Source organism: Lates calcarifer, linkage group LG11, assembly GCF_001640805.2.
Source record: "Lates calcarifer isolate ASB-BC8 linkage group LG11, TLL_Latcal_v3, whole genome shotgun sequence".
Taxonomy (NCBI): domain Eukaryota; kingdom Metazoa; phylum Chordata; class Actinopteri; family Centropomidae; genus Lates; species Lates calcarifer.
The window spans coordinates 14,062,620-14,086,758 of record NC_066843.1 but is presented as its reverse complement, the minus strand read 5'-3'; the positions used below and the strand labels follow the sequence as shown (position 1 = coordinate 14,086,758).

Genomic DNA, 24,139 nt, shown 5'->3' with positions numbered 1-24,139 from the left:
GTTAGTGCATGCTTATCCACGCAACTCCATGTCAATTTGCGTCTTTGTTGAGGATATAAACCTGAGGCACACACAAGAAGGAGGGGAGGAGGTGATAAGCATCGGGCTTAGCAAACGAAGAACCAGAGAAAAATAGGAGAGGAAGTTTAAACCTTTAGTTTATTTGAAGGAGCTCACCTGCCCAGAAAGTCCAGACTACTGACAGGCAGAATAAGATGGATGATACCTGTGTGGAGCAGAGGCAGGAGGAGGTGCAGATGGTCTGCTCGGACAGCGCTTACGGGTCGTCTGTGGCAGACACGGACACAGAGGATGGACAGACACCCACAGCCAACGCCAACACCTTCCCTTACAATGAAGACCTAAAACATAAGGTGAATACTGTCAGGTTTATCTATCTATAACTATCTATGATATGTATGTGAATAGTAATAAAAATAAGTACATGCCTTATAGCTACCAGTCAGATCCCAAAAAAGGTCAATATTAAATCAATAAAAATATATTATGAAGCAAATAGTCATATGAATAAATTGTGTAACAATGACTGAAATAATTGAAGACATAATTAAATTATATTTTATCATTATGAAATGTTAATTCATCATTAATTTCCATGATAACAGTTTTATTGGACATTAATATATTTTTAATGCTCCTTTTCAAAACTAATAAAAATGTCATTGTCACCCCCCCCCCCACACCTCACCTTTCAGCCAATCACAAACCTCATAATAACTCCATGATCACGTATTTATTTACTTGTTTATTTATTCATTTAATAGTGAATGCTTTGGGGCTCCATAGTGAAATGGTTTCCAGCCTTTCTGGCTTGTGTCCCAGTAAATATAAAGTAACTTCTCACTTCTCCAGGTTGAATGAACACGACTCTGACAGAAACAGATCATTATAATCTTAACAAAGACATGAAGGGCTGTTGTGTTGGACTGTATTAGATTATTAAGGTTTACATACAAAACTTTTCATTCAGACCACTGAGTAAAACAAATAAGATGAAGAAGAAATAAGAATCACTTTTAGATGATTCTTAAACTTCAAAACAAAAGCAATGAATGAATGATGAATAATGAAGAATGGTTGTTACCAAATGACAGCTGTTTTCACATATTTCTCATATCTGTATATATCCTCACCAGTAGGTCTCCAGGTGGTGTCTGTGTGGATGTGTGCCTATTGTTCTGGGTGAAACAGAGTTTGCAAGAAAATTCTATCATTTTCACATTAAAAGCCTCACCTGGATTAGCTTCACCGCTGTTATCAGCACACAACATTGTTTAGTACATCATTGGTATTCATGACTAAACTCTTATTAATCCTCTATGCATGCTCACATACAGCTTCTTCACTCAGATGCGCAAATCCACTTGTACACACGATTCACACACACACACACACACACACACACACACACACACACACACACACACACACACACACACACACACACAGGGCCTGTTGCCCTCATTATTACGGAGGTGACATACAGTACATTTTCCAATTACCAACAAGGCGAATAAAAGCTTGCCTCTACAGACTTGCAGATTGTGGATGTTATTGCTCACTGCAGCTATTCTGCTGGTTCACTCCCTTCATAAACTTCAAGACCCCAAATAACTGCACTGTTTGGTATTTGTGACGTAGTGTATTGTGTGTGAGCCTAGAACAGGCTCCTGCTTTCCCAGTAATTAAATTTGTGGTTATGTTTGTTGTTTTGCCGAGTTACAGCCTGCCAGAAACTACACAGCATAGTAGGTACAGATGGCTCCAGCTTTTTTTTCCAGGCTAAAATGGGCCAGTTAGCCCCCAGTTATTTAAATATCCAATAAACTTTTAAGCACCCTTACGAGAAGCTGCCTCAGTGAGCAACTGGAAAATATGCCATCTTTTCAAAACTGCTCATTATTTAGGAAGGAACTTGGTACACATGAAATGGTCTTTTTCCGAATTGTGGTACAATCCATTTTAGCTCAGTAATAATTATTAATGTGAGAGATTAACGTAAAGGTATCTGCATTTAGAAACATCTGCTGCATAATTACACTGTCATCTCCTGGCTGGGAAAGACGAGAGCAAAGTCTCTTCCTGTTTTCTCTTTCTGCTGTCTCTAAGAGAATCCACTCAGCACTGCTCACAGTGTTTATAAGGGAAATATTGGCTTCTTCTTAAATGATGAGTTGTATTAAATACCCTAGAGTCTGTGTGTTAGTGTGTATGTGTGGACAAAGGAAAATTGAAACATCTGAGTAAGAACCTGTTATTCATCCTGAAACTGCAGATAAAATACACATTTGGCAAAACATAGTTTTCATTCAACAATCTCTAGAAAATGTTAAATACTTGTTATTTAAATAAACACTGGTGTGTGGTGAGTTCTCTTCTGGCCAACCAGGATGTCCCTGAGGACAGATACTCACGACTAAGTGAGTTAAATTACCATGCACTGGATTCTTTGGACTCTAACAGGCTGAGTACTGTATGAGAGTCTTGGGTTTCCTCTCCGTGGTTTCGTGGCGACTATCTCATTACGACAGATCTCTGGGGCTCGCTCATAACGAACCCAAACTACACAGAGAAATCTCACGTTGCCATGGAGACACACTGTATTCAGCATCTCTTGCCCCTGCTGTAGGGCCCTCACCACAGTAAAAAACCCCACCACCAGTTCCATCCTCGCTCATTGGAGATAAACTGCCCCCCACCCCACCTCTCTCTCTGCTGCTCTCCTGCTCTGACAGCATTAGTGTTTACATGCCGGCATCAAAATTTGATGAAGGAGGCATGAAATAGTAATATGCTGATGACACACCGGCCAGCTAAACACCGCACAACTTCCCCTTCGCCACAGTGAGTCATCCACTCAGGTACTTGAGGGCCAATTTGTGCTCCACCCCCACTGTGGAGGGGCATCTGCAACATAGCTCAGCAAACACTCCTCTTAATGTTTCTTACTCAAAAATAAAACAAAGATTATTTATATCCACAACACTGTACTTGAAAAGGCCACAGGATTCCTGTAGCTTTTCCCTGTATGTGCAGTATTTAAAAAAAATGTTGCTTCACTCAGCATTTTAGACAGCTACGTCTTCAAAGAGAGCTCGGCAAACATCCACTTTAAAGAACCAGATAGTCTGTGATTTTCATTCTGTATATCTGCTCAAAATGTCACAAAGTTGTGTTTTTAATGGGAGAGCAGAGGTGCAGTGAGAATGTGCAGAACTTGTGGATGTCAGTGATAAACGTAAACACATTGTGAGTCGCAGAGCGCTGCACGCTGTAATGCTGCGCCGCATGTGGGCACTTTGAAACTGCAGATAAGAGGCAAACAGCGGGGCTGGCAGGCCTGCTAGAGGAGGAGGAGGAGGAAGAGGAGGAGGGTGAGGAGGAGAAGGAGGAGGAGGGGAGGGTGAGGAGGAGGAGGGTGAGGAGGAGAAGGAGGAGGAGGGGGAGGGTGGGTGATAAATGTCAATAAAAGAGGTAAGAATCTGCTGCCAGGGAGCTCCAGGCTGGACCCACCAGCTCCCAGTGAGACGATAACCATGGCGACAAGGCCAATTGATGTCTGTGTCCAGCAATGTGGTGTCAAAACAGCAGATCCCTGCTGGGGTGACGCATGACCATGAGGACTGTTTGTTTTTGTTTGTGTGCATGTGAATTTGGGTGAAAAGTTGAGTAAGTACTCAGATCTTTTACTCAAGAGACAGTAGCAATAACACAACATAAAATACTCCAGTGCAAGCACAAATCTTGCATTTAAGAGTAAAAGCATAAGTATTACCAGCTAAATATACTGAAATGTCAAAAATAAAAGTAGTCATTCTCCAGAAAAAAGTATAAATACACAATATAGTGCCCCTTTGTCACTATCCGCGCACGCTGGTGGTTTAAAGGGCTTGTACACGTGCCAGTGTAGGCGTAGGCGCATGCAGGTGTAGATGCATAACACAGCAAGCTTTACTTATCTTTGCGGATTTATTAAACTACACACAGCCAACTCAACAAATAAACTCACTGTCACAATAACACAATACACGCCATGGCACGGTCAAAAACCGTATGGATTCCCCAGCGTCTGCACCTGCGCTGATTAACCCACCTACCTATATAGGCTCAAAAAGCAACGGCCTGAACACGTACTGCCACCTACTGGCACAAATGTGTACAACACTCATGAACAAAGAAATGACCAATCTGGCTCCTACACACCGGCCCCTAATTGTTAATGGTGTGCAAGCATAACAATTCAAACAAACAAACAAACAAAGGAGCCAAATATTTTTCTTGTGTGGTAGATGTACACATAACACATCCTATTAGTGCATAAACACCAATTAAACATCACAGGCTGCCATCAGCAGGCAAAGTTTAGTTACAGGCCTTACCATAATACTAAGTTTTGTCTCGAGACGGACAGATCACACAAACCCATTCTTGTCAGGAAAGGTTTCCAGCACTTTACTGAGGAGCCAAGAGCCTCGAGGAGCTGTTGAGTCCACTACTAAGACAATGTCCCCAGCAACAAGACTTCCGTTTCCCTGGCTCGATTTCTGCCTTCTCTGAAGCAACAGAAGATACTCTTGCACCCATCGTTTCCACATAAAAGTTTTGCTTCACTGTGCTGGTGACATCAGCAGGGAAGAAGGCTTGTACATCCTCAGCTGTTTTCCTGAGAGCATAGCAAGCGCAGCTCGGAGATGATATAGCTCCAAACAAATGAACAGTCATCCTATTACTCTGTCACCTCTTGATTCACGTCACCCTCAGGCCACCACAGGAAACGAAGAAAGTCTTTGTCCGTCTCTGCTACTTTGACCTGGTAAAACATCTTCTGTATGTCTCCCATAACTGCTACAGGCTCCTGCCTGAACCTGGTGAGCACTCCCAGAAGATTACTGGTAAGGTGCAACCTGCAGCAACTGACTGTTTAGTGATGTTCCTTTAAATGTTGCTGCACAGTCAAACACCACACGCATAGTGTTCTTCCTTGGATGGTAGACTCCATGGTGCAGGATATACCAGACCTTTCCTTCATCACCATCCAACTGGTGCCGAGGTGCCTTCTCTGCATAGCCATTGGAGATTACATCAGTGAAGAAGTTTGCATATTCCTGATGGAACCGCTCATCTCTCTGAAATCTCCTCTGAGTCCTGATAACCTTTGCTTGGCCATAGACAGATGTTGGGATGGGATGCTCTTTCCTGAAAGGCATTTTTAGACTGTAATGTCCATCCTGAAGCTTTGCAGAATGACTAACGATTTCCAAAAACCTCATGTCTTCTCTTGACATTTCCTCTTTATCATAAGTCTTTTCATTGAAGTCATGCATGTACTGACTGGTGAGCAATTCCTCCAACTTCCTCACAGAGATCCTGTTCACTGTGGCAGAGGGAAACTCTGTCTCTAAGGCTCCACTGCTTCCACTCAGTGGACCATTAACGATCCATCCCAACACAGTTCTAATAGCGTACGGGCCATTCCCGTGACTGCTGATGACCTCCCATGGTTCCAACAATTTGGGAGCGTTGGTTCCTATCAACAAATCAACGTTTGCCTTTATGTGTTGGATGTGAATGTCTGACAGATAAGACCATTTATCCAGTTCCTCAGTTGTTATTATGTTATTAGTGGTGACTGGCATTTTCCTTTGGCTCAGGACCTCTGGGAGACTATAAAAGTCATTGCCATCCAATCCAGCCACCTCCAAATCAGTGATGGAATAAGCTGATCCTGGATGTCGCCGAACAGAGGAGCAGAAAGAATTTTAACATGATGCTCCACAAATGCAACCAAGTCAGTAATTCGAGCTCTCTGTTGTGTTTGTTCCATGATTCCATGAGCGATGGATCTGCATTGCTCCCTCAATCTGTATGGCAACTTTGCAAGAATGGCTCTCATATTTGCAGGCATATCCAACTCTTGCATATACTCCAATTCCTCCATTACATTACAGCAGCCACGCAAGAACAAAGAATACGCTTGGAGTGCTTTAACATCTTCAGCCCTTATGGGCTGCCAGGCTAGAACCTTTTCCATGTAAGCATTAGCAATTTTATATTGATTTCCAAAATGCTCTTGCAGCAGGTCCTTAGCCACTGCATAGCCATGATCAGGAGCCAAGTGCTGGCAGCTACGTACCAATTGTTGTGGCTGTCCTCTGGTAAATTGCTCCTTTTAGTAAAAACAATCTGCTGCTCCTGCTTTATCCTCCACTCCTTGCTCGAATGCCTTTATGAATGCTCTGTACTGCAGAGGGTTCCCCTCAAAAATAGGAATGTCTCTTGGTGGCAGAGATCTTGTGATTTGCTGTTGCACCAAAGCAGCTGTTATTTCATTTTGTCTGCGCATGATGGTAAGTATGTCCTCAGATGCAATTTGATTTATGCGAGGTTGAGTGAATTGATGGGTGATTTGAGGTTGTGTGAATTGTTGAGTGATTTGGGGTTGACTGATTTCCTTGTTTAATTGCAAAGTTGTCATTTGACCTTTAAGTTGGTGTGAATTTCCCATGCTTTCCTGGTGGTCATGCATATTGTAGTGATGTTCAGTTTTAAAACTTGGGCCACGTTCCTTTGGTCGTACATCCAGTGATTTATTTGGATTTATTGAACACTGTTGCTGCGTTGATTTCCACAATCCAGGCTGATTTTCATTTGCAAAAGGATATTTCCCTTTTTTATTTTCCAGGTTAGAGCCCATTGCATTTTTTGATCCTGAACCAGCACTTCTCATGTCAGAGGATTGCAGTATTGCCAATTTAGCATTTGTTGCAGCTATTTCCGCTTCTAAGTCAAGCTGTTCTCGTTTCCTCCTCAGTTGTTGCTCCTGCTCCTCCAATGCGTGCCTTTCCTTCAGAGCTGTAGCACAGGCAATAAGAGCAGCTTTATCTGCTTCAGCTTTTATGCGTGCTGAAGTGGTGCTTGATCCTGCACTGGCTCTACTTGAGCGTTTGCTTCCCACATTAGAAATGCTGTCATTTGGGCTAATGTCATCCACCACCAGCCCAATTGCATGGGCATTGTTTTCATTGTTTGGGACATCACCATTTTGATTGATACCAATCTCATTTTTATTTGCATTACCTTCATTGTTTGTAACACCAACCTTTTCTTGTATATTACCCTCAAAGTTTGAAACCCACATTTCATTTCTGCATCATGAATACACTCATTTAAAGACAGCAATTTTGCTTTAAACCATATTTCATGTTTTTCTTGTTCATCACCTGGCATTAAACCCAACAGCTGTTCATGCATAGATTTTGCATCATCACACACCACCCTTAATTCATTCAAAGCATCACAAACCATTGTTTTATCACCCATTTAAGATTAGATCTTTCATTGAGTTTCATATGTTGGCGGCTTTGTTCAGCTTAGCCTTTCCTTCCGCTTGCAACCTTGAAAGTTTATCAGCAAGCGCCTTTTCAGTCATTTTAACCTTTCGTCCACTTCCGGTTTCCATGATTACGGCAGACGCCGTTTCCGCACTTCCTGTTTTTTTTTGTTTGTTTGTTTGTTTTTTTGTTGTTGTTGTTTGTTTTTCCAGTCGCTCCACAGTTCGCAACAACAAACAAAGTTCACGCAAAGTCAATCACATATTCGTTGCGGCTACCAATGCATTGGATTTATGCCCCCTAATTGTGTGCACACAGGTCAAATGGCCATTATTGTGTAGCGCTACTCATACCTCGGCATCCGTGAGCTGGGCGCCATGCGGTGATCAGCTGATCCGATGCTCCGCTGCCTCGCCTGGCTCCGGTCTCCGCCGAATCGCTGCGGCCGTTCCTCCAGCCGTAGCCGAACTCCGCGCGAATCGCTGCAGCCGTCCGTAGCCGAACTCCACCTCAAGCCAAGACCCAGTAGCAACAGCAGCTCCTTCACTCGTCCTCCCACGATCACCTCCTCTAGGCTTTCCAGGCGCAGCGAAGGCCCACAAGAACCACAACGCCGACTGTTGCTTTCCCAACGAGTCCAATGGGAACCGGGTTTTTGACTAATATATAGTGGCCCTTTGTCACTATCCGCGCATGCTGGTGGTTTAAAGGGCTTGTACGTGTGCCAGTGTAGGTGTAGACGCATGCAGGTGTAGATGCATAATACAGCAAGCTTTACTTATCTTTGCGGATTTATTAAGCTACACACAGCCGACTCAATAAATAAGCTCACGGTCACAATAACACAATACACGCCATGGCACGGTCAAACACAGTGTGTATTCCCCAGCGCGCGCACCTGCGCTGATTAACCCACCTACCTATATAGGCTCAAAAAGCAACGGCCTGAACACGTACTGCCACCTACTGGCACAAATGTGTACAACACTCATGAACAAAGAAATGACCAATCTAGCTCCTACACACAAATTACATCATTGGCATTGTTATTATTGATGCACCACTCTTTCATATACAGTTAGATATCGATTCAGTGGTTCTAAACCTGGGGTTTGAGCCCCTCCAAAGGGTCACAAGATTAATCTCAGGGGCCTTGAGATGGTTAAAAGAAGAAAAAACAAAGTTCTGCTGCAGAAATTTCTATTCATTTTTTAAACTTTACTCTAGTCTTCATGAGACCATCTGAAACGTTCAGGAGAGAAATGTCTCTTTAGTTGAACTGAACACAGCTGACAGACATCTGCTTTTTCAAGGGTTCACAGGCCAAAAAGATTATAGGAACCACTGGTTTCATATTAAACAATGCATCAGATTTTGTAGGATTATAATTTTTTGTATAGAATCTTAATCTGAAAACTCAGTAGTAACTGTAAATGTCAAATAAATGTAGTGAAGTAAAAAGTACAATGCTTCCCTCTGAAATATAGAGGAGTAGAAATATACATTTTAATACATTAGTCAAGATTGTGATTTAGCACACTTGACTTGCACTCAGCTACTTTCCACCACTGCTGGTGAATATCTAACATGTTGAAAAAGAGGGGTTAGAGGGGAGAGAGATAGTTGAGGTTAGTGCTTCCCTTGATGAACAAAGGCAGAACATCGGCCTGAGATGTGAGCAGTCATGTCTGATACAGTTTTAGGCCCAAACACACACACACACACCACACACAAACACACATTCCCCCAGTCCGCTCCCAGTTCACCGCTACACATTCGCCCTTCCCTCCCGAAGACATTAAAGTCGACCTCCAGCTGTCACATTACATTACCACAGACCACAGAGCTGTGTGCCGAGCAACAGATGAACATGTACAGTAACCTACACTATGTGCACCACACAGTGTCACAGTGTACAGGCCTCAGGCGACGAGCACAGGAGGCAGCAGTGGAGCCTGGATACATGATGTCTCTCTCTCTCTCTCTCTCTCTCTCTCTCTCTCTCTCTCTCTCTCTCTTGCAGACCATCCTCGTGGGAGATAGCGGAGTGGGTAAGACCTCTCTGCTGGTTCAGTACGACCAGGGCAAGTTCATCCCAGGCTCCTTCACTGCCACTGTTGGCATCGGTTTCACAGTGAGTCCATGCACTTCCTGTCCTCCACACACACACACACACACACACACAAAGAGAGAGAGAGAGAGAGAGAGAGAGAGAGAGACAACCTCCCTTCCCACCCTGAATTTGTTTTTCCCTCGCCTGTGTTCTCTCTCTCCCTCCTCCCCCCTCTGTTATGCTGTCGACTTCGCCCGAGTGATGATGGGAAGGTCACTGTCACTGGCGATGGGCTGTTTGTGCTGAAGTCGTGACACAACAGTAAAGCAAAGCAAAGCAAATCCTCTGCGTTTCTCTGCTGTGAAGCGTCAGACTCCTTCAGTGTGTCAGTGAAGTGCAGCATGAATCAGTGGTGTTCCTCCAGTGTGGGATGTTGCATCTTCTCACTGCATTCATTACGATCCTCAACACCCTGTAGGAGAGGGGATGGTTGAAGTGTGTGTGTGTGTGTGTGTGTGTATGTGGGATGGGGTGGTGCTTGATAGAGGGCACATTATTATGGTTAATGATGCCATTGCTATGATTAAATTACTGCGAAGAGAGCACTGCTAATGAATGTCACGGCAGCAGGCCGTTTGATGCTGGATGTTTGGAACAAAGCTGTTTTAAACAAGGCTGATTTTCTGCCTTGTGACATGTGTGTGTGTGTGTGGGGGGGGGTCACTGTGTGTGACAAGTGGAGGCAAAGGGAGACAAACAGAAAAGATGTATGGCTTATTTGGTGCATTTTTTTCTGCTGTGACAGTGACAACTTTGGCTTTGTGTCACTGCCATTAGAGCAGCGCGCGCAGAGGAGGCAGGAATCTGTGAGAAAGTAGAAAATTGGCTTTGCCGTTTTGCATTAGCACAGGTTTGTGGCAGTTGCGTGATTCACGGTTCAAAAAACCCTGCAAGGAGGGAAGAAAAAGAAATGCTCTGCTGAATTCATCTGTCGGATTTAAAAATCAAGGGTAAGACGACACCTGCAAATACACTTTTGTTTTCCTCCTCGTCTTGAAAGGGCAATGTGATCAAAATAAAGTACGCTCACAAGGTGTGTTCATGAGCATTTGTTGTTGGCTGCAATACATTTTCACCTTTTACATTTAAAGCTTTTCCAGACTCTTCACTCAGCCTGAGTGCTGAGCTGCTGAGATGCGCTTCTTCTTCTCTTCGCTGCCTTGGAGCATGAATAATAAAGCAGAGAGTGCAGGGGAAAACAAGCAAATACAAGAAGAGAGCACGTGTAGGGAGTCCTGCGTGTTCTGTGACTGACAGTTCAGTTGATACCATCCGAAATGTTCAATTGACTCACCTTGTTGTGCATCTTAAAACTTCTGCGTGCAGGATTAATCATCCAGTCGTTCAGCTTGGCCCCGCACACAAATAAATGCTCCATCATTATATTCATGTCGGGGTGGGGGGGTTAGACTTTGCCTGCAGCGCGGCCCTGTCACAGAGTGATGAGCTCATTGGAGCTCATGGAAACTCGCTGGAACAAGAGATTGCATGTCAGTTATAGAACATAAATGATCTCTGACCGTGTGTCATTAAAGCCTGTCAGCACAGAGAGAGAGAGAGAGAGAGAGAGAGAGAGAGAGAGAGAGAGAGAGAGAGAGAGAGAGACGCTTCACCTCGACCTCAACGCTAGGGGGAGACAAACACTGCGATTCGTTTTCAGACCTGATTGGGGGAAATTGAGTCTGAGCGAAACCATTTTAGTCATGTTTGACATGCTAATTAAAAGAAGGGATTGGGATTGGGGGTGTATTTATAGAATCATTTGTTCTGGACATGAACGGACTTGTTGTTAATTTGCGTGCTGTGGAGGAGAGAGGGGTGGTATTAAGACAGACATAGTAAAGGAAAGGAACAATTTTATGAGAATATAATTTTCCATTTCCCTGACTTGAGGCGGAAAGGGGAGTTTGTGCGGAGCTGCTGAGGCTGCTGAGGCCCCCCCCCCCCACACACACACACACACACTCGCAGAGCAGTTTATCCATTTTCCCCCCGTGTGTATGTAAAACTAACAGGTCATAGTTCAGCCTGCGTGTGACTCCTCGCGCTCCTCTTTGACCCTCTCGATGCTCCAGCACCACCTGTGGCGCATGAGTCAGCCCATGCTGCTGTGTTTTTCGATGGGGGGTGTGGGGGACAGTGTCAGCCTGAGAGGGGAGAGACAGGCTGATGTTGCGCTCATAGGAACACACAGTGTTGCTGGGGACGCCGACGTCCTCACACAAACCCGCTCAGTTAATCATCTGCCCACGCCAGGATGCACCGCTCCGCTCTGCAAAATCAGAGAAATGTTTCCGCCTGTTTGTCATTACAGCTTTCTTGACCGGTGTTGCTGGATGTAGTAGCTAGACGCCGAAGCTCAGCAGCAGCAGCAGCAGCCTCCTCCTCCTCCTCCTCCTTCTAGTCAAGTTTTGATCGCCTCTTCCGTCTTTTGACAGTGCGATATTAAGGTGTGATTTTGCTTTTCTTTTCTTTGGGACGCGCTCGGTCTTGCGATCATCTTGCAGCCACACGCAGTATGCGAGCAGAGGAGCCGGAGGCTGGTGGAGACCTGGACTGAGTGGCGGAGATCTGTTTTTTCTTTCTTTCTGTCTCTCTCTGTCTCTCTCCCCCTCTCTTTCTTTCTTTCTTTCTTTCTCAAGACAACCGTGCGCGTCTTTTCTTTGGACACATCTCGGAGTGGTAACTGTGGTTCGGCTCTCCAGCCCCCGCGCACTTTTCTTGGCATTGCGATGTCCACGAGGAAGGCATCATTGACGGACAAGCAGACTAAAAACGGAACGTCAAAATATGTGCTGGAGAGATGCGCTTCCATTAACGAGTATTATGATATTGCCTTCAAGGTGTGTATTTCCGTCTTGCAATGTCTGATGTTTTTGTTTCTTTGTGGTGGAACAGGTGTTTAAATTCACTGTCGCTCTGACACAGGAAATAACTGGGTGTACCTGCAGCAGCAGCAGCAGCAGCAGCAGCAACATATGAGAATATTGACTCTTCACATCTGGAGAATGTGCAGGATAATCTAAGTGAAAACTATCAGCTGATTATTCTGGCTTTTTAACGCATTCTCCTTGTTAGACAGGCCACGCTCTCTGTTTCCATACAGACGACAAGCGCAGACACCAAGTCATCGACCTGATGGATTTTAATGTGCATTACTAAGAAGTCTCTCTGAGCCTGTGAATCTCTCGAGGTTGCTTTGTCCGCCCACTCTGATTCGCAAATATTTGCTGAGGGTGTACTTGTTGCTCCTCACATATCCTCCCATTCTATTTTAACAACAGCTGCACGGGCACACACCTAGAACACACCTATAAAGACAAAAGGAAAAAAAGTTAAACTGAAGTTTAATTGTATCACTGTATGTCCGTTTGCACTGCATGTTTATGCTGCTGTGACTCATTGTGAAACCACCAGGGCTGTGTGAATAACATATAAGATCTACATCACATGCTGCAGGATGGACTGAATAATTACACATCCTGTTGTTGCTGTTGTTGTAATTACATTGATTGGGTTTGGAGGGGGATGCATGCTGAAAAATGATGAGAGTGAAATTACAGAGTTGGCTGCAAACATCTTGAATCCCCCTCTCCAGTATTGGCAGCATGTCACATGTTGGTGGCAGCTCAGTCAACAGTTGATCACAACACTCACAGTGTAACCATAGCCATGTCATTTTTAACATTCTCAGTGAGCCGACACATTCTGACTGAGCAAAAACAAGATGTTGTGCAGCAACAAGCAGCATCTGACTCAAACATCATGACCCCAGTTGTGAAATATTCTTCTACACAATTGCAAAAATAATTTATGCAACATGTTCCCCCAGCTATAATTTCCCCTTCTCATGGGGTTTGTGATTCTCATTCTGCCATCATGTCAAAGGCCGTCAGCTGTAACCTGTTGTTCCTCTCTCTGGTGGTGGGTTTGTTTTTAGGTGATGCTGCTGGGAGACTCGGCTGTGGGGAAGACGTGCGTCTTGGTGCGCTTTAAAGATGGGGCGTTTCTGGGAGGCAACTTTATAGCCACCGTTGGAATAGACTTTAGGGTGAGAGAGATGCTGCTGAACAGTCCCTGGACTCACAGAATGACTCATAATGCTGTTCATTATTTCTGTGCGAGCCATTTATGGTTTGTCATTTGTGTTATATTCTTGTTACATTTAGGAGGTAATTTTGAAATCTGAAAAACAGCCCTAATGATATTTACAAAGCAACAGGGGATCCACTCGTTAGACTCGTGACATCAGACCAATTATCACCTTGTTTCTGCGCCGAACACTTCATCAGCCTGCGATGATAGCACCAAATGTACAAATCCTCTCACCAATCAGTCAAGTTCACAGACCACTTGTGCTGCTAGGCGCCGTGGATGACTTCATAAATGTCTTGGCAGATGCCTGCCCACGTCCCTGTCTCCTGGAAAGATTGGCTGCAGCTCAGCTTGGTCCTGGAGGAGTCACACTGCTGACAGACGAGCTCTTACCTAGTCACACACACCTCATGCACGCGCAGATGCACGCAGTGTCTGTTGCTGAATTTGGAGCCAATTCCTACTCTATGGTGTGTGTGTATATATATATATATATATACACACACACACATATATATCTTCCTCTGCTGGGGCTGAACACGAAAATAGGCTGTTTGGAGTGAGTGGTCTGTGCCCCCCCCCCCCCACCCTAACCTCCCATTTCCCTCCAATCAAGGCAAAACACTCACACTAATGGCAAGTCAAGTAGGGGTGGTTTGAAGAGCATTAGCTAGAGTGATGTATTGTCTTCTTTGGATGATGATGTACACATAAGGCAGCATATTGGATGTCTGGCGGATAAAGCTGTATGGACGCTGTCTATTCAGAACCACACAGTTCATTTTGCCTCCATTCAAGCAAGAGCAACAGGTACTGTGGTTAGAATCCATTCATAAAATGCATTAAAAAGGGAAGTGACACTCGATTACGCTTAAATTCATCTGAAAAACATGATGGATGGAGTATCAGCCTATTCATTCAGAAGACTGGCTGTTAATATAAGCAATTACCTTTTGTTCTCTCACTTGTTTATGAAAGGGGGCAAAAGCTGCTTAGAGAGGGATTCATCTGAGAGAAACAGTTGAGTCAATATGCTGAGGTTGTCCTCTGTGCATGGATAGGCAGGCAGGCTGTTGTGGCAGCTTGTAACATGGCCGGTCTATTTTCGGCATGCTTCCTTGTAGCAGTTACTCAGCATGCAGGCTCCTCTCACGTCATAATTGGGGGGAAAATGGAATCCCATGGCAACTAATGCAGGGGTTGAACCATGTCCATTCTGACACAGGCAGAGGATTCAGCAGGTGGCAGCTCTAGCCACCACAAATGGCTTTGCGTGCATCTACAGGGTTTCTTTCGTTACCATGTAGCTCTGTCTGCATTTTTGTGTGGGTTTTTTTTTTTTGGTGTGTTCACAGGAAAGGCAGGGGCTGTTTGTGATGACCTGTCACTGATATGAAGTTATGAAGTGATCGAGGAAGTGCTGCATTTGTTTGTCGCACTTCCGTCATCTCAGCCTCACTCTCTTTGGTGGTTTTTGCTGTTCAAGGTTGAAACACGTCCGTGACCGGTGCTTGTTCCTGTAGCAGTTCATGGTAACACAAGACTACCAAAATGCTCCCTTAACCCCATGAAAGAGAACATGGTAGAACCTGAAGAACCTGTGTTTTTGTCTTTGCTTGTCTGAGCGTGCATATTAAAATACTGGGTGTTAGCTTGACCTTTATTTCCACTCTAGTCTTCTAGACCCCATTCAACATGTGCAACAGACACCACGTTTAGTCTTTTTTAGCCATGTGCCTAAACTATTTTAGGCCACTCTTTGCTCTACAGGAAATCGGAGGGCACCCCTACGGGGCTGCAGGAAATTAACGGGGGAGTCAATTGTTATGCTGCCAGTCGTCTTTCTCACTGTTGTATAATTAAGTCTAATCCCACGACCTTGTTGATGTGTGGGTGTTGCAAATTACTTTCTCTGCCAGCATTCAAAGCCACTTTTAGTTGTCTTGTTTCTTTTGCCACATGCTGAGTCTCTGAGCTTTTTTAGTCTGCTATGATGTTTGTCATTCATTTCTGTGCTGCTCACTCCAGACTCTCAAGCATATGGTGAATTAGTCTCTCACGGTTCTTCTTGTTTCTGTAGAATAAAGTGGTGGATGTCGACAACCTGAAAGTCAAACTCCAGGTAAGAGCATGCACCTTCACACAAAACTTACATTTCAGCTCATCTCATCCCTCTGGCAGCCATACACTGACCTGAATTCATTGGGTAGATGATGTTGAATCAAAACGATTCTGAAAAGTAATTTAAAAGTAGTAGTTGACCCATTTTGTCATTGTTTGCACCACTGAACCAATCAAAGTCTCTGATTTACATTCAGAGGTGATATGGTGTAATATTAAGCGACTCTGTAGAGTTACGTGCCAGCATGCTGTTAATCTAAGGCACAAACCTGTCTGTCATTATAACCTGTTTGTTCAACACTGAGTGGGAGGTGCCAAAATTAGATTCCTCTGCATGCTCAAGTAAATCCTCAGCTTCTCTTCTCTTGCACGGGCCTTGCACATGTTAAAATCCTGTGATTAATTCCCAAATAGATTCTGCCACCATGAATCTATACTGTCCCACAAAGGCAGGAAAGCCGATGTAGACAGAACGTAAAAATATGATGAAAACACAGTATCAACAAACAAAATGTGTTCTTTCAGCTTTCCATCTTTCAGCTTTGCATCTGCCAGTTGTTAACATTTATCCTGGAAATGACTGAATTTAGTAATTATTAATGTAATGCAGCAATGGCAGTTGCTGCTACTGTGTAACTAGGGAGTGTAAAACAAGAAATGAAAGATAGTAAATGTAGCTTTAGCAGCTGCTGGACTGTTTGTTGGTATAGACTTAAGCTGTTTTCTATGGAATAGATTTATTTATTTATTTATATATATTTTTTTTGCATCAACAAGTCAGATAATGGTCTTTGTAATGGATGGACTGAATTTGTAGTTACTGGCTGTGCTTTAGTTCAGCTGAGCAGGATTTACTGCAAGGATTGTTCAGGATGTTGTTTCCCACTGTGCTAAGCTAGTTAGCTTTCTTTTTAGCCTGAGTTACTTTTATTGTCTACGACGATTTACCTGCTACCTGTTTATAAGGTGACAACAACAAATGGCAGAGCTAATAGTTAATTAAAAAAAATTCAGTCAATCAGATTCTTGCTTTGATTAAGTTACAAAATATATTCGTTAGTGAATTTTGGTTTTCCAGGACTGAATAACTCAGGATTTGCTGTTTAGATTTTCATTCACTCTGCTAAGCTAGGCTAATTAGCCTTCCATATTCCTGACTTAACATACGACTGACTGCATTATTTATGTGAATTTAAAAGGTAGCGTTTAGCATTAGCAGCTAGCTAACTCTAGCTTTCTCACCAGCAAGCTAAATATTACTCTCTTGCTTTGACTATTTGTTTTCTTTTCTTTTTTTGTTTTGTTTTCTTTGAACTAAAACAGTCTAAGAAAACCCCCGTTTTGTCAGAACAATTGTCAACATGTCAACATCTGGGCTGTGCTCAATTCTCACTAAATATATTGTTAGTGTATTTCAGTTTTGTAGGGCAGTGTAATGGTATGTTTCTGCTTTAGTCACTGGCTGTGCAGGATTTGCTGTGAGGCCTGTTAAGGATGTTCAGTTTTCCCACGTTAGCTGCTGTGTAATTATGTGGTTTGTTATGCAGATCTGGGATACAGCTGGCCAAGAGAGATTCCGCAGCGTAACGCACGCCTACTACAGAGATGCCCAGGGTAACCTTTGCTTTTTATATTTCACTTCTTCATGCTCTTGTGCATTCATGCATGTGTGTGTATGTGTGTGTGTGTGTGTGTGTGGGAAGGCCTAGTGAAGGTAAGGGAGCAACCTAGCTGAGATATGTAGTTTTTATTAGTGTGCATAGAAAGCCTGTGTAGGTGTTGATGTGTGTGTTACATAAGACAGTGTGCAGATAACAATAAAGGTGCAAACCAAACTGCTTTTCTTCTTCTTACAGCGTTACTTCTGCTCTACGATATCACCAGCAAGTCATCATTTGACAATATCAGGGTAAGACTGTCTCAAATTACTTTCCCCTCCCTCTGTTTCTCTCTCCTTCTCTCCCTCCCACTTTCACTATCTCTCTCTCTCTGTTCTTTCTTCATATTCACTTCCTGCTCCTAAACCCTCTCAAGCTTAAAGCTTCACTCTGTCTATTTACATGCAAAGTACTATAAGGGCCTCCAACACTTTCTCACAGCTCTCTTTGGAAATAACATGTTATGTTTGTTTGGCTACACAGTTCCCAGTTTCAGTAATGAAAAGCTATAAAAGTGTTCAAGGATAAGAGTGACTCAGTCTCACTGTGATTGATTGGAGGATGATAATAATAATACACAGCATGGGAGGAAAGGGAAAATGCAGTCTTTAAATGGTGATATTTATTTTGTTGATAGACCAATCTTTCTTTCTCCTCCCCTCCTGTTTCTGTCTGTCTTTTATACTTTTGAAGGCTTGGCTGACTGAAATACACGACTATGCCCAGAAGGATGTGGTCATCATGTTGCTCGGCAACAAGGTGAGCAAAGCTTCCTTTTTTTGCGTTACATAAAAAGATCAGGAGGATAACGGGTCCCTTAGCACAATTTTAACACACTCTTATCACACTCAGACAGACATGAGAACGCTTAAAAGCCAGAAAATGCTTCCACTGTGCAGCACATGCATGGATGCAAACACTCACTCGCTCATTTCAACATTTTCAAGTGAAATGCAGTCTTAATCGTGCTGTGTCTCTCCACTGATTTATGTTTTAATGTGCACACTTGTCTATGAAAAGAATTGCACTGGAGTGAAAATAATATTGGTTCATTAACGGATTTGTTGCTTTTGAAAGTACACATGAATGCATTGAATTCTTACCCATCACCCAACGTTATATGATCATTATGACTGGGAGGGATATGTGGAAAAACAGTGCCACACAAACTACTGTTCTCTCGCTTCAAGCTTCCCTTGCAAGAAACCATTTTCTTCACAATGCTGTTGGTGATGAAGAAAGAAATTTTCATGTCTCATTGCAACCAGCAGTCACTGCTAATATATCCAAAAGCTCCCTCTGGTGGCTCAGAGAGGACTCACCCTTCTCCAGGGTCATAGATGTCACATTGCAGCAGCTCAGATCATTTGCTGTGAGAGCAGCAGGACTGGTGGCATCAGTCTGTGGGAGCGCTGCTCTTCTGCTGGAGGTGGAGTTTCTGACGTCTCATCAGTCTAAAGGAGCTCTGGCTCAGCAGCTGGCGGCAGGGCAGGCAGATAAGGGGAGTGTGCGCGCTGACATGATGGTACATCACTGTAGCTAATGGCATAGTGAATCTGTGACCTTTCACCTTTGCCTTGATGACTTGTTTTCTCTTCCCACTGCTGCCTTACAGTCAGACATGGCTGCAGAGAGGGTCGTGAAGATGGAGGAAGGAGAGAAGCTGGCCAAGGTAATGAATGAATAACAGCTCCATGTGGTTATATTTTCAACAACAGACACTCCACTTGCTCTTCTAATGCTTTTCCATCTCAGGAATACGGTGTACCATTTATGGAGACCAGTGCGAAGACAGGAGTCAATGTGGAGCTGGCCTTTCTTGCTATAGCAAAGTAAGTCTTTACACTACCTGCTGCCCAGCAGCAAACGACAGACAGTCTAATTTAGTGACTGGCTGGTGAACGTAGTAGAGCATTTTGCCGCTTAAGAGCCACACGTTTCCCTCAGGAGTTGGTGGAGAGCAAAATGGAGCTAAAAGGAGAGTGAATATTGGACTTACATGAGTCCAAATTAATATTAATGCTGCTGCATGTCAGCTGGATTTTGCAGCCAAGTTGTTAACAGGTTTGCCATAACAGCTCAAGTGATAAGTCATTGTTTTGGTTACAGCTTGTTGTGCTGCCACCAAGTGGTCAGAAAAGGTTCAAGATAAGTATGAGGAGATGCTAATTTTACAAGTATGATGAATATTTCTTACTTAAATTTTTCTTTGCCATTCATTTTCCATTTTTAAAAAATGACTACATGGTCAACATCAGCATCAACAGCTATTTCCAGCCATCTTTGCATCTACAAGACAAGAGGTTAGAATACACCCTCTGGGCAGTGCTGCTTTTTTATTCTCAGGACAAACAGGATACTACGGTGACCCACTATTGCAAAGTGGTATTACGAGATGGGGCAGGCTTGGGCTACCTGGTTAGCATGCTAATTTCAGTAGAAGAAAATAAGTGATAGAAACAGAAGCAAAGCAAGAGTAAACATTGGTGTTATTTGGTTGGAATGAAGTTTGAACTCGTAATGTTTCCTCTAGACTGGTAAGTAAACAATGCTATCTTTAATGCTAACTTTGGCTACATAACAATAGCACAAACCTACACATAGCATGTTTAATATTATAGCATAGCATGAAATTTTACACAACAGTGTAGCAACAAGAAAAGATTCTCTCTGCTCTGATAGTACCATTGTGCACAAAGACATGTCCATAAAGAAATACTTTTCTGAGTTTGGTTTTGAAGAAACCTACCTCACATACTCAGAGCCCTGACCTCCATCCCGTCCAGCATCTTTGGGACAAACTATCTATCTAATCTATTATATCAATATCAGTGTGGCTGAATGGGAGCAAATCCCTGCACCCCATCTGTCCATATTTTTGGCCATGTAGTGTATACCCATCCCACAATACACTGCATGAAGGATTATTTTATATTATATATAGAAATCCCTGAAGGAAGCAGGTGTTTATTTTTAGGGACACAATTGGTTCGTGTGTTTTTATTTTGAGCTCAAAATCAAGGTCTCATTACAGTTTTGTTCGTGTTTTGGTTACAAGATGCTGGAAAGAAGCGACAGGAGGAAAGTCATAGATTACACCCCACCTAAACGAGAGAAAACGGCTAAGAATACAAGCCATTAACAGAGAAAAGAGAGCGAAAACATATACACTCAGGGATAATACAGAGAAGTTATTAGTGCTTCTGGAGAAATAAAGGTTATCCTTAAAGGGTTTTAATCGTCCTCATGTGTACTGCCAACATCTTGTTGCAGACTTTCTCTTGTCCTTTCCTCTGGGTTGTGTGTTTTTATACATTTGTTCGTCGTGCTAGCGATCCTCACAAGCTTCCCTCTGACTCCTGAAAGTAATACACCCTGGTGGTTTTTATCTAATTTGATGTTTGTTCCTGTTGACTCGTTGTGATGGGATTGTGCACATTTGATGCTCCTTGTGGATCTCAGACATTAACTGTGTAATTTCTATTCTGACTCGCCTCATTGTGAACACACTTTTCTTATTGAATGGCAGGAAATATGAGAAGGATTGTTACTTTTTGCACAGTATGTTCCCAGAGCTGTGGAAGAAAATAATGCAGGTGATTTGCTATCTTCATCTGATGGGTATTTTAAGTGCAGGTTAGATGAAGTGATTCATGCCAGAGGCATTTTGATTAAATCTCAGCACAGAGGGATGTTTTCTCTCACTCACTCTCTTGCTCGTTTTATTTCTCTTCCCTTCTCATTTTTGCTCGCCCTGTCTGTGCTCCATCCCACACATCCACCCCCTCTGTATCTAACTTCCTTTCTCTCTCACTTCTCTCTCTCTGTCAGGGAGCTGAAGCACAGAGCGACACAGCAGCCGAATGAGCCCAAGTTCCAGATACATGACTACATCGAGTCTCAGAAGCACAAGTCTGGCTGCTGTAGCCTCGTGTAGGTGATGCTGATCACCAGGCAGAGAGAGACACACAGAAAGAGAAAGAGGAAGAGAAAGAGAGAGAGGGAGGGGGGGAGTGGGAACGAGGTAAAAAAAAAAAAAAAAAAAGTCTACTCTCTTACAAAAAGCCAATCCCAGCACCAAACCTGAGAAGTGGACGCCCTTGAGTTCTCCACTGAGCTTTTTAGCTGAGTGGAAATGAATCTGGATTGGTCGCCATCCCTTATCCGAAATGTGAATTTAAATCTCTTTTATGTCATGTGTAGAAATGTTTGTGGTCTTTGTGGTGACAGTTGTATCAAACAACAAGTCAGGAGTTACAATCTGAAATGCTATATCCATCTGCAGGGACAAAAAGAAAACAGATTTATCGTTCTACTCTTGATAAACAGTAGTTTTATACGAATGCGACTATGCGACTGTTTAGCGTGGATATAGCATTTTGCCATGCGGCTCTGAGTTTGTTTCACCCCAGTTTTACCAGGCTGTGAACTGAATCCCTTTTGGCCTTACAGTCTTCATCATTATCCTTTGATAACTTAGTGTGTTTGAGAAGTGGACTTCAGTCTCACAGTCAGATTGTAGCTAAAATGATCCCGTCTGTTCACATCTGTACTGCTGTTAGATAGAATAAAGCCAATGTTTTGAGGGCGCTCGCCCATTGTGTGTCTGTCTGTACATTTAATTCAGGGCCAGTGAAACTTCATTCAAAGTACTGTACATGTAACTGTGCTGGAGGATCATCCCACCAGTCCTCGTACATACAAAGAGATTATTTTCATGTCTTCAGTTAGAGATTCCTCAGCATGCAGCATTTTTATTTACATTTTTTTTGCTTTTTGCCAATCACACACAGAGATGCAGCGCACAGCACTCCCCAAACACTGTTGTGTCTCCTCCAACGATGGATGTTTTTGTCCGGGCTGTACCGAAGCTGTATTTGTTCACGCACTGCATCGTGTATCATTTTCTTTGTACAATGCTCATTATGAATGTTTGCTTGTCGGACTTGCTCGATGTCACATTTGTCCCTCTTCCGAGGCGTCACGGTGATCACAAAGTGCCATGAAAAAGTGCTTTGTAATCATATTATATATATATATATAAAAGTATATTTTGTAATGTATGTGGTGTTGTTTTATTGAAGTCAGTCTCATCTGTGTGTGTCTGTGTGTGCTGGGGTTTGGGAGGAGATGGGTGGGAGTGACAGGATGTGCTGAGGTTAATAAGCCACTGTGTGGCAGCAGTTACCCTCTTTATTCTCCATGTTAGTAGCACTAGAAAGCATCAAAGTGTTTTATCAGTTAGTCAGGTTGTATTATATATGTTAATGTTGTATTTTAGAGTCTATTTAAAACCATTGTATAGGTTCACTGTTTTTTAAAGGATGCTCAAAATCTGTACCATGAGGTTTTTGTTAATGTTGTTGGTGCAGTGAGATTGTATTGATGGGCTTGGTGAAGATAGTGGACATTATACTGTTTACATGGAGCACATTCATTATTCACTGCACTGGGCTGTACACCTGAATGCAGCTCTCCTCCTCTCCCACTCACATCTATGAGTCACACTGCAGACACATTAAGGAGCCTGTACATCCTCTATCTTTTACTGTGAAAAAAAAACAAAACAACAATTCATTATTTGGATGACATCTCATTAACAGCTAAACTCACTGCCTGTACTGTATGTGTCAAACACACTGTAGCCATCTGCACTGATGCTCCTGCTGCTTTAAATCTCCCAGGCTGGAAAGTGTTGAGATATCCTGTCTCTGTCCTCTTATCAGGTCTGGAGGCATTCTCAGCTGAAAAGTCAAATCCTGCCTCAAGTCTTGGTTCAGCAGCTTCCTGCCAGGCTCTATTTTTACAGTGGTGTCACTCATATCTCTGAATGGCCAGAGGGGGCTCTGGGTTGACTGTCTTCAAACGACTGTGGAGTTTAAAAGATGCTGATCATTATTGTAAAATGAATCTCTAGTTAGGATTCACAATATGCTTAATTTGTGCGTATTGATCATTACAATTACTTTTATCTGAAAACTGGCATTTAGAAAAGGTCATAAGTAAGTGTGATGTGACTATTAGCGACAGGGCAAAAACAAATTAGATATTATCTCTGGCAGCTAAAGCTCAGGCATCTGCTCCAACTCTGTTATTATAACAGCTGCATCTACCTATTTAATTCAACACATTACTGGGATAAATTCTGTGTTTATGGCAGATTATACGCCACAGGGGAGAAAAATGAATCAAATGCTTTTAAGTGTGATAAGGTCACTCACAACATAATCACAGCTGAATATCACAGATAGATACACTGTAATTTATGTCTCTGTGGCGAAGTTACATAGCTATACAGACACTGCTGGATGGACGGATGGATTGCATTATTTTTCCTACTTTAGATTATAGAGAACACACTATATATTACAAAAACGACAGCACTAAATGAAAATGGCAGGGTATAAAAGTGTAAGAAAGTGGGTGAAAGTGTTGTGTTGGGCCAAAAATCGAAACATTTCTACAAATCTGTAGGCAGAGATGCTGTAAGTGGACAATAGGTGAAAAATGTGCAAAAGTGCAGCTCACAGGGAAGAAAGAATGAAAACTACAAGAAAAAAACAAACTCTGGAAGAGTCTGAAGATTAAAATTGTTTGACAGGAATTTTTGTGGCCAAAGTTTATTACCACAGAATTTCAAATTGTCCAGGGTTACTGTGTGCGCGCGTGGGCGTGTATGTGTGTGTGTGTGTGTGTGTGTGTGTGTGTGTGTGTGCGCGCGCGTGCCTCTGCGTGTCGTTTATTTTTAACCCAAACACTGTCTGATCATCTTCATCGTGTATTTTCCTCGACAGCCTCGG

At 43.0% G+C, this 24,139-nt stretch overlaps 2 protein-coding genes across 2 annotated transcripts in view; both read left to right on the top strand.

The window, feature by feature from the left end:
* The window catches only part of atp2a1 (ATPase sarcoplasmic/endoplasmic reticulum Ca2+ transporting 1), a 106,239-nt gene that overhangs the window by 25,083 nt on the left and 57,017 nt on the right, over window positions 1–24,139 (top strand). The window lies entirely within an intron of this gene.
* On the top strand, window positions 11,606–22,402 carry LOC108881040 (ras-related protein Rab-37). The gene is made up of 9 exons (XM_018672810.2): window positions 11,606–12,308; window positions 13,406–13,516; window positions 15,641–15,682; window positions 17,229–17,295; window positions 17,538–17,590; window positions 18,033–18,098; window positions 18,955–19,011; window positions 19,095–19,171; window positions 21,171–22,402. The coding sequence occupies exons 1-9, from the start codon at window positions 12,198–12,200 to the stop codon at window positions 21,274–21,276; spliced, it is 690 nt and encodes a 229-aa protein (XP_018528326.1). The 5' UTR covers window positions 11,606–12,197; the 3' UTR covers window positions 21,277–22,402.